Raw genomic sequence first — 10,865 nt, 5'->3', positions numbered from 1 at the left:
AGAGTGGTGAAATCTGACGCTCAATCTTTTATTACAGTCATTCGATGCATGCAGGCATGTGACACAACAAACAGACACAGAATCGAGAAACAAAGCTAAGTAATATCAAGCAATTCATATCAGGCATTCTAATTTTGTCAGAATTTATTATTGTGGTGGTTTAAACTCATACCCTCCCTCGATAACCCGAACCCTCTCTGGCTTGTTTACAATATGCTGCAGCTTGGTCTATTTTTGGGTTAGTGGCTCAGACCGCCACAGCAAAGGAGGGCAAATATATCTTTGTCTCTTGTATTTGCCCAGACCCTCTTGAAGCCCCACGACTAACCAGTAACGCATGTTGTCTGATGTTAAAACAAAAATTATCTTTTGGACTTTTTACACCAAAGATTAGGATACAAAATTGGGATTTGATGACCTAAACGGTAAGGATTTTACTTGAGGATTGCTTGAAATTGTTGCCAACTTAATTTTTACATTATGAAAGGAAAGGTCTGTGTTTTAACATAAAGTCTAATAGAAAATTATTGGATTTAGTTTATTTAGAGGCCATTTAATTAGGAAGATATAAGCTTGTTTTGTTTTGCTGCAGTCATGACACTGGTTTAGTATTTCTTGGCTGGGATTTAATGTTAATATCTAATGTTACATGTGTTTATTATTGTTGATTAAGTCACCAAGTCTGGTTCTAATTTTCTTATCCTTCAGCAACAAACTCTTCGCTACCTTTTAAAGAGCAGAACACTCCAGCCTGACAGTAACACCATTTAAAAGTTGAGCCAACATGGATCTTACAGCCAAACATGGTTTAGCTCTTCTCGACCAACTGAGGAAGATGAGGGAGACAGAGCACCTGACGGATGTGGTGCTGGTTGCAGACGGCATCAGTTTTCCCTGTCACCGAGTAGTCCTAGCTGCCTTTAGTCCGTATTTCCGTGTCATGTTCACATGCGGCTTGCGTGAGTGCAACAACAGAGAAATACTCCTGCGTGACACGCCTGCAGAGAGCCTGGCCCTTCTTCTCAACTACATGTACTGCTCAGATCTCCCACTTAATAACAACAACGTACAAGGAATCTCCATCGCGGCATTCCTTTTGCAGATGGACGACGTCTTCATTCGCTGTCGAAAGCACATGATTGAAAACATGGATGCTTCTAACTGCCTTGGCGTGTACTACTTTGCCCGTGACCTGGGTGCAGAAGAACTTGCTGACCATGCACAGCGCTACGTGAGGCAACATTTTGTCCAAGTCTGCCAACATGAGGAAGTCCTAGAGCTTGAGCCCCATCAGCTGGGAAAGCTCCTGATGTCTGATGACCTTAATGTCTATCAAGAGGAGTCCATCCTGGATGTGGTTCTTTCCTGGGTGAAACATAGCACTGTGACAGAGACAGAGGTTCGTATCATCCATCTACCTGAGCTCCTTCGAAAGGTCCGTCTGCCATTGGTCAACCCAGACTACCTAAGAGAGATGGTGAAGAGGAACACGGTCCTGCTGGCTGAAGGTGAATGTCTAGATATGGTCAACGAGGCCTTAGAAGTCTCAACGATGCATCCTGCTGCTGTTCCACGTAAGCTGAAGCTGCGTTATGGCATGGAGACCACAGATCTCCTGCTCTGCATCGGTAACGACAGTGGCGGGATCAGATCGCGGTACGCCGACTTCGCAGAGCAAAGTTTTTGCTACGCGCCATCCACAACACGCACGTACTACATGACTTCTCCTCGATATGGCGACGCCCTGGGATATGTGAGCACCGGGGTTGTAACTGAGAACAACGGCATCATAGTGGCAGGAGAGGTGGGCGTGCGCAGAGCTGCCCGACAGAAGGACATCAATGTTGAGATTTACAGGTCAGAGAAGCACGTTTGGTAATGGCGTGGTTCTTCTCCAGGGCAGGAGTTATTCATGGGTGTCTTGAACTTCCAGGTACAAAGTAGAGGCCCAAGGAACCTGGGAGCACCTGACGTCAGCAGAGCATCGTGACTCATACGCTCTGGGATCACTGGGCGATGCCGTGTACCTGTTGGGAGGGCAGATGAGACTGAAGAACCAGTATCTCATCACTAACTGCGTGGAACGATGGTCTCTGCAAGGGGGGCCCTGGCGTAGTGCAGCACCCCTGCCCTTGCCTCTGGCCTTCCACAGCGTGGTCCGAATGAACGACCGCCTTTACGTGATGGGCGGTCGAACCCCACAGGTGGTCTTTTCACAGCTGCTGCTTGCATTCATTTGAACAGAACACATCTACAATGGGTCAGGGTTAGTCTTTCTCTGTGGGTAAATGAATGTTCTGATTTTTTTCTCTTCCCTTCAGACATTCAGCATGGAGGATGAGCCCGATCGTCTTAGCAACCGCCTACTGGAGTACAACCCACACACAAATATGTGGAAAGAGCTAGCCCCCATGAAATACTCCAAGTACCGCTGCTGTGCCGTTGTGCTGAATAATGAAATTTTCGTCATGGGTGAGGCTTTGTTTATTTATCTTTTCAAGTGGGAAATGCAGGTCATGTATAATCAAATGCTGCTGTTTCCCAGGAGGCATTGGGTGTGAGGGTGGGGACCGTGGGCAGTCACGGCACTGTCTCGATGCAGTGGAGATCTACAATCCCGATGGTGATTTCTGGAGGGACGGGCCTCGTCTTCCATGTCCCCAGCTGTCCCTACACACCTGTGGCCCCAATGCAGGTGTGGTGGCAGGAAAGATTTATGTGTGTGGGTACTACAAAGGAGCAGGTAACATAATCTAAAATCTTTACTTTGATGTTACAGAGGCATTTTCAAATGGCTCCACCACCTTTTCCCTGTCTTCTTTACCCTCAGATCGACATGAGGCTATAACAAAGGACATTTTGGAACTGGATCCCTCGGACAACCGATGGACGGTGGTGGTTCGGCGGGCCCTGATGCATGACAACTACGACGTTTGCTTAGTGGCACATTTGAACCCAAGGGGACTCATGTCTCCACCTGCAGACTTAGTTAAACTGTGACACCCCTGCCAGGACAGGTCAAAGCCTGTTAGAGAGAAATTGTGACAGAAAACAATTATTAATGCACAAATTGCTGCGCTGAAGAGTTTCACCTTTAAAGTCTTAGAGCACTTTGCATGGGAGAGGAAGTGGGGGTTAAAGATTTGCACATTCTAACAAGAGATCGCTGTTCAAATGTAGTATAGTATAAGCAGTTTTGTTGTTGCACAGAAATTGATCATTTATAAGCTGCATCTCGGTCACTTCTAATAACAAATTATATATATAAACCTATAAATAGAATTAGATTTCTATTTACGTTTATTAATGATTGAGATTGTGAGTCAGTTATTGTCTTTAATGTGTCTATTTTGTGTGTTACACTATGAATACTGAATTTATTGCCAAACTCAGTTTATTTTCCAAAACTTTCTGTCTGAAGTGAGCTCATCCATCTGCTGATCAATTTTTAACTTTATTTAACTGATTTTTTTTGCAAAAATTGTACAAAACAATTCTGATTTTTTTAAGATGTGAAATTAAAAAAGTGAATTTAAATCCAGACATATATAAAAGCAATTCAAATTGTTGCTGTTTCAAAGCTATTATTTTGATTTGGAGTTTTTTTGGCATAATATCATGGATATGCATCCTATTAAAAAAATCCAATTTAACACAACAAACAAATAGAAGAGATGTAAATTTGGACTCTGTTTTTGTGTTATGAACTGTATCCTGTCATTTATGTTTATTATACTCTCACAGTTACAAATGTAAACATATCACAGATGTAAATGTTGTTACCAATGGCAACAAGGCTGCAAAGTTACAACCACTGTCCACAAAATCAGAATAGAAAGATGGACTCGGTTTGATTTAATTAAGATTCCACTAGTATAAATATATAAACTGTAAATAAAATAGAAATATATGTTTTCAAAATTACACCTAAACAATATTAACACATTAACATAAATCCTACACAAAAAATGGAGACTAACTAATGTATATATATTATGAATGTACAGTCCTCAAACACTACAAATAAGATGTTGTAACCACCGATCATCACTAGAAGCCTAAAAGCGTGTCCGAGTCCATGCCAAACATCTGCCAGAGGCCCTCACGTTTGGTTGGGGTCCCTGTTGTGGACTCAGATGAGAGCTTCCCTGAGACAGGGATGGGGTCCACCTCGGGGAGGCAAAGGGAGTTATTGCTGCTCTGAGACCAGCAGTTGTGAGGGATGAGGAGAGAAATGTTGCCTCCTTTCTTTTCACTGCTTTTTACTTTCAGGTCTGGGGCGAGACTGTCCTGTTGGGGTACCCTGTTCGGCTTACACACTTTCTGCTGTTTGACACAGGTCATGGGCTGTGGACAGTTTAAATCTGCAACACTGTACTTACTCCTCTGTGAGAGGACCAATGGCCTCTTTGCGCTCCTATGGCCCCTGAGAGATGGCGTCTTTCTGCCTATAATCTGGCTGGGGTACTGAGGAAGTTCAAGCTTGTGTGACACAAGTTTTAGCTGTGTAACGTTAAGCTTGTTTCCTGGCAAACTGCTACAGACGGGGCGTCCAAACTCTGGTGACGTCTGAGCAGCAGACGCTCGGACCACAGCAGCTTTGACAGAGTGCTTCTCAACTAAGACATTGAGCAGCTTCAGAGCCTCTTCAACCATGCCTTGTTTTCTTTCCTGGCCTTCTCTCAGATGCTCCAGACTATTCTTTATGCACTCCAGATTTGAGGCAAGTACTGATGTGTCCTCCCCATTCTGGAAAATAAAATTAAAAAAACAAAACAAAACAAAAACAGTGGCTCAAAGCCATTAAAATGATCTTCCCCTGATATTCATACACTCACCTTTTGCACCTTCTCTTTTAAGTCAGTCAACATCTCTTTCTGGGAGCTGACTTTGTTCTGCAGTGTCTCAAACTGCTGGGAAATGTCGCTCCGTAGACTGTTATAATTGGTTTCATCTGATATACATGGGCGAGGAAGACAGAGGTTTTTTGTAATGCACTGACTTGATGATGGCAAAGAGGCTCTTCTTTTGTAAAAAACATTAACTAAGACACTTACATCTTGATGTGAAGCTGTCAATTTTTTCAAGAAGTGATTGGCACACAGCAGTAGTGTTCTGCGTTCCATTTACAATTTGTTGAATCTAGAAAATATTGTGACAAAAAAAAAACCCAAACACCAATTAGACACAGGGTGAGCGGTGGCATCAGTGAAGTGACTGACGGAGGACCAGTATCACTTACACTATCAAACGCTTTCAGCAACTGCTGAAGATCTTTGGTGACAAAATCACTGTTAAAGAGAACAGATTGCAGAAGAGTGAATATTTTAAATAGGGTTGACTTCTTCAGTGAGCAAGTGTACGTTTAAAAGAGACGTCCCACGTGTGGAGACATACCACTCTGCTTTTTCTGTTGCTCTTTTCTTGTCTTCCTGAAATTTATTCAGCATTCCAAAATATCTGCTTTTGTCTTTAAATTCTCCAAGCAAGAGCGGCTTGCTGAGGTAACTGTTGGCGAATTTTGGTTCGCTTCCCTAAAAGGAAATAGAATATTTTCAGATATAAACACGCAAGTGTGCTTCCTGTTACATATGTCCCAGATAGAGGTGCTATATTTAATTAATGATTAATAAAACTTTTAAATAGTTTTATATTGGTTTCAAAATGAGCTAATGTCATATTTCTTTTCCAGCATCAGGAACAAATTCTATCGAATCAACAGGGTTTGGTTTGATATATTGAGGGGACTGTGTAATTACTGAATCTTTTATATCGATATATTGAGGTGAAACTCTTACGTCTGAACTCTGTTGGGAGTTCCTGGATGACAAACTCACATCCTGAGAAGCACTTTGAGAATTGTCAGGCCAAAACTGAGACCCACAGAAAAACTGAGCATCTGTAAAACTACAGTAGCTGTTGGGAGCCACGTTCCTGCTGATAATGTCGCACAAAGTTTGATCAGAATAAAAAGTAATAGGGATAATTAGTGTGTTAAAAAAAACAAGACAAGACAAGCACACACTTCAAACATGACTTTACAATGCACACCTATATACGTGGAACTATAATTACCACAACTGTAATTTAAGTGATGTTAACCACCTGCTTCCAGTTGGAATGTTCAGCATTTCTTTTATGCTCCTGGCATGGTTCATTGTGTTCAGTTACCTGTTTACAAAAAGAACACATCATGGTCATCTTTGTTTTATTGAGACTGCATTTTACCAACTGTTGACAGAAACTGGATTTAGTCAAGATCCTTTTAGCTAACTTAAGCTTGAATGGCTAGAGAGGAAATACAGTATGTAATAAGCAGGGAGTAAATACACATCTCAATAAACCTTGTCTACTAGTAACTGGATTAAATATTGTTCCATATGTTGGTTTGTAATGGTATATAGGTTATATAAGTCTGCGCGAAATACATTACTCACAATTCTGCACACTTTACTGCGTATCTGAACATTAACCATTTCACTCACGAGGATTTAAATCTCCCGCCGTGTGCAATCACAGCGCGAGGTTAGGTTGCATTCATGTACATCGGAAAATCGCAATATAAAAGAGTGTGTTTGTAATTTTGGTGAGGTTTATCCTCAGTATATCAACGAAAAATGTATTTAATAGGGCATCCTAATAGGTAAACATCTACAATTGCGCATCCTGACTTGCTGCGAGGGAAATCTCGTATGTTTTCCCTCGACGCTCCGAAAACATGCTGGCAAATTAGTAGAGATCCCTTGAAAAGAGTTTGTCAGTTAATGGGAGGGCTGATTTGAATGAATTAGGGTGCACCAGGATTTAATTACTGAAATTAGTCACTCTTTAAAATGTTAATTTAAATCTGTTTGATCAAGTGTTATTATGCATATCATTCGCTTGGATATGCTCCTCTAAAATTACTGTCAGTGAACGTATCATACTTATACTCTTGTTTTGAAAGTAGAACCCGGAAATGAAAGCTCGTATGCTACATGGCTACATACTTAAATGTTGGCACTGTTTTTATGCCAAAGCTTTAAAAATATTAATGACAGAACTATTATAATTTGGTACCAGATTCAATTTCAGGGTTTTTCCACTGGCGTTTTGCCCAAACCGAAGCTTGGCGTTGGCTGGTGAGTGAACTTATTTGTGCTTTCAACCGCAACAGTTTGAATTTTCTCCCTCTACGAGTCTAAACACCTTCGTTAATGGACTAAAAAACATTGTTTTAGATATGTTTTTAAATTGGATCATATGAGGGCCACCGCTGATGACGATATTTTAGGTGAGATCGAGAACACGACACATATTGACAGGTGCTAGCAAGCTGTTAAGGTGTTCAGCAGTGTTAATCGTCTGGGTCGATTGATTAAAAATACTGGAGGTTTGACCCACATTGCCCACTTTATTTTATTTTACGAATGCATGCCATTAAAATAAGAACAATATTTTCTCGTCAACACATTTGCACATTCATTTTCAAAACATTTAACTTTGCCATCAATTTTGCAGGCCTTCTAATAATCCAAGAAATAAAATGCTGTTTTCTTGAATAACTCCAGTTGTCATTCTTGCAATATAAATATCTAAGCATCCTAAATTTGGGCCGAACAGTTTAGTTCTGATCAAATTTGTCTTTGATCTTTTAGGGCTCAGTCATGGCTTTGTCATTCCTGATGGTCTTTGCTGCAACTGTGATTCTCATCAGACCTGAGACACCAGTAACAAAGGTACAAACAGGAAGTGGCTTGCAGCTGCAGGGCTGATGTGTGTGTGTGTGTGTGTGTGTGTGTGTGTGTGTGTGTGTGTGTGTGTGTGTGTGTGTGTGTGTGTGTGTGTGTTTTGTTGGAGCTGTTGTTTGTTAACCTGTGAGTTGTGTTTCCTGTGCAGGCCCTCCGTCAGGACACACTTGAGTGTTGTGGTGAGAAACAGAAATTGAACAGTTCGTGTTCAAATGACACTCACTGTGAACCAGGTAAGACAAAGAATCTACCAAAAATGATGAAATACAATGTAGTGTAAACATATAGAGATCTAAGTCACCTGTTTTTGTACACACATTAACTTTCTGAGTGTAATTTGTGTAAATCTGGCATATTTATTGAAATATAGGGGATCTGTGATTGTGTTGCAGTGCAGACTTTTTTTTAATCATGTTCATTTTATTGATTGTAACTAACAATATTAAATATGATTTTGTCAGTATGAGAACTCAAATGTTGGAAAAGGTGACTGATTCATTTATTGATTTTCAGGATGTTTCTGGCGAGTCCTTGAGAATAGCAACACTGTTTGCATATTCTGTGATCCAGCAACTGCGGATTTAGACAACATAACAGTCTGCACCTACAGTAAAGCTGCAAACTGCACCCACAAATATGTAGCATTAACTTGGCCTCGCTTTTAATACCTTTGTTTCTGTTTTTGCATCTGATTTTCCATGTGCTCTGTAGACTACACGCTCGAGAGGAAAAATGACACCACTGTTACCACCGTCACTCCAAAAATTGGTAAGATGGTTACAGTCTCTGTGGATTCATTAGCCCCTTTTCCAGGGAAATTTTCAGAAAGCTTAAATTAAATCTCTAGTAATCCGGTAGAAAAATTGAAAAGGTCTTGAAATTAAAAGGGGGCTTTTGTTTTATGTAAGAGAACTTTGCCTTTGAAAAAAGAATTACCGTATATGGAGCAGTCGATTGTTCCTTTTCTTTTCATCTGCAGGAGGTCCAGGTGTGGCTGCCTCTCTTCTCCTGGGAACACTGTTAATCAGCTTGTTCCTGATCCTCTCTGTTGCTTCTTTTTTCTACCTCAAACGTTCCAAAAGGCTCCCTAACATCTTCTACCGTCGCAATAAAGGTAAAAGGCATTGGCTGTATTTTCCAGCCTGAATCACAAAGCTATGTGGCACCTCTTGATCTGTCACCCATCATCTACATTCTAAGAGTGTTATATTTGTTCCCAGCCTTCATTTTCCAACCAAGTGAGACAGTAAGTCAGTTTTTCTGTCTATTCAAGAATAATCACTCATAGAAGAAAGTCAAGGTTTGCAAATTGTTTGTGTCTCTGAGGAAAATGTGTAACTTATTTACTTTTCCATTCCAGGCTGTCATGATTCCCTCCTCATCAGGTGAGTCTTGCTTTCAGAATAGGTTGATCGGGTTTTTTTTAGTGTTGTAGGAAGCTATTGGCAGCAATGAAATGAAATAAAATTCCTCACAGCTGCCAAATAACATAGCATTCAAAGAGAACTATAAATACCTTTAATACTTCTGTTGAAGACAAACAAAAGCTGCAAGGTGAGGATTGCAGCTGTTGTGATGTAATTGCAGAGTGCTTTTCACTGACTCCATGTATCCTCTGGTTCTTTTTAAGGGAGAAAGCCACGGTATGTCAGAAGGGAGCGGCCACCTGTTGCATCAGCGGTGAATAGTGCCATTGTCCCCGCCACCCACCCAGCCACCCAACCAGCCACCACTCAAGACATGAATGTATAGGCGGGGAGCAGGTGGAGGGGGCCTTGTAGGTACAGCAGATTGCTCAGGAATAGTCAAGTTTTGGGTGGTTTTTCCTAATTATTAGAAAATCCGACTTTGTGCAAGTGGCCAAATGCTTCTTTACCTGTTGTTGCTTTATCTGAACATAGCAGGAGAATGAGTTAGATCTGTGGGTCTGCTCCTGAAACAGTCTTGTTGATATCAAATTGACGTGCCACTTTCTTGACGCAACAGTTCAGAACATGTCCACAAATAAGATTGTGAAGATAGAGTTCATTTCTTTTACATTTGAAAGGGGCCAGATTATCTTTTTCCCAGCTTTCTCTTGCTTACAAACCCCTCTGAAGATAATGTAGCAGCCTACTGATTTAAAAAAAAAAAAAATTGAAGACCATTTGTTTGGCTGTGATATTTATTTACATGGTTCAAACATGCACTGAGAACAACAAACGCTAATTCTACAGGTTATTCAGAGCGAATCAGAGGGTCTGCAGGGATGCTGGCTGAGTCAGCTTCAATATCCAGTAAACACTGCTGCACATATACAACCTGCAAATAAACAGGGGTTTAGTTTGGTCTGAACGAGGCCTGGTGAGAGAACTCAAACAGCTTTTAGTCTCTGCGATTTTCCTGTTTCTGTTGTTACATTTGTATTTATTGATGAGCGTAGCCACGATGAATGTATTACAAGTCACGCTTCTATTTATTACATTCCACACAATTTCTATTAGTGATGTACTTAAAGTCCTTGGTCCAACAGAACATCTTTACATAACAATTCACTTCTAAAAACTTGTTTACCTGAGTATGCACTTTATTTATCAAAAGTCTTGGTGGGGGTTTTTTGTTTTATGAAATGGTCAAAAACTGAAGATTTTATAAATTAACTTTTGCCAAAACTGTGCCATGAAGGCAGGAAGCATCAAGTGATGAATGATGGGGTATTTGAATCGTATCCAGTGGCCTTTACACCCTTCTGAAGTTAACCTGCCTTTTTGATTTATTTGCTGGAATTTGTTGTTTTATAGTTTTATATTTTAGCTGGTCGTGCTTTTTATGTGTGAAGCCATATGAAATGAACCTGGAAAGAAGGCAGCCATCATATTGTGGACATTCCCAACTCGTCTTCACGTCTGCTGTTGCACTGATAACCATAAGAGGCGTGTATGTGCTGTTTTATACAGATGTTCTTGTTTTGGTAAGAATGTACAAAGTCTAGTTTCAGCTCAAGAAACAATGTTAAATGTTTAATATTTGAAATAAAGCACCATTGCACAGGCAACGTCTCCCCGTGTGCAGTTTCATTTGTGATATAGAGAAACAAGACGTTGTCCTTTCAGCATTCAGCCTTTTCACTGGCAAAATAGCCTTTTATTAAAGTTT

The 10,865-nt window shown here is 40.7% G+C and overlaps 2 protein-coding genes across 2 annotated transcripts; both read left to right on the top strand.

The window, feature by feature from the left end:
• Positions 1-46: 46 nt before the first annotated feature.
• Positions 47-5,058, top strand: kbtbd12 (kelch repeat and BTB (POZ) domain containing 12). The gene is made up of 6 exons (XM_057029964.1): positions 47-425; positions 709-1,857; positions 1,934-2,204; positions 2,322-2,472; positions 2,546-2,743; positions 2,831-5,058. Exons 2-6 carry the CDS (start codon positions 785-787, stop codon positions 2,998-3,000), a joined length of 1,863 nt encoding a protein of 620 aa, XP_056885944.1. The 5' UTR covers positions 47-425; positions 709-784; the 3' UTR covers positions 3,001-5,058.
• Positions 5,059-6,858: 1,800 nt separating this feature from the next.
• c4h1orf159 (chromosome 4 C1orf159 homolog) lies at positions 6,859-10,764 on the top strand. The gene is made up of 9 exons (XM_057030008.1): positions 6,859-7,121; positions 7,638-7,718; positions 7,879-7,963; positions 8,244-8,339; positions 8,442-8,498; positions 8,710-8,844; positions 8,951-8,976; positions 9,091-9,115; positions 9,361-10,764. Exons 2-9 carry the CDS (start codon positions 7,647-7,649, stop codon positions 9,480-9,482), a joined length of 618 nt encoding a protein of 205 aa, XP_056885988.1. The 5' UTR covers positions 6,859-7,121; positions 7,638-7,646; the 3' UTR covers positions 9,483-10,764.
• The last annotated feature ends 101 nt before the right edge of the window (positions 10,765-10,865 follow it).

The sequence above is a fragment of the Takifugu flavidus genome, chromosome 4, assembly GCF_003711565.1.
Source record: "Takifugu flavidus isolate HTHZ2018 chromosome 4, ASM371156v2, whole genome shotgun sequence".
Classification (NCBI taxonomy): Eukaryota; Metazoa; Chordata; class Actinopteri; order Tetraodontiformes; family Tetraodontidae; genus Takifugu; species Takifugu flavidus.
This window is presented reverse-complemented; position numbering and strand designations above follow the sequence as displayed.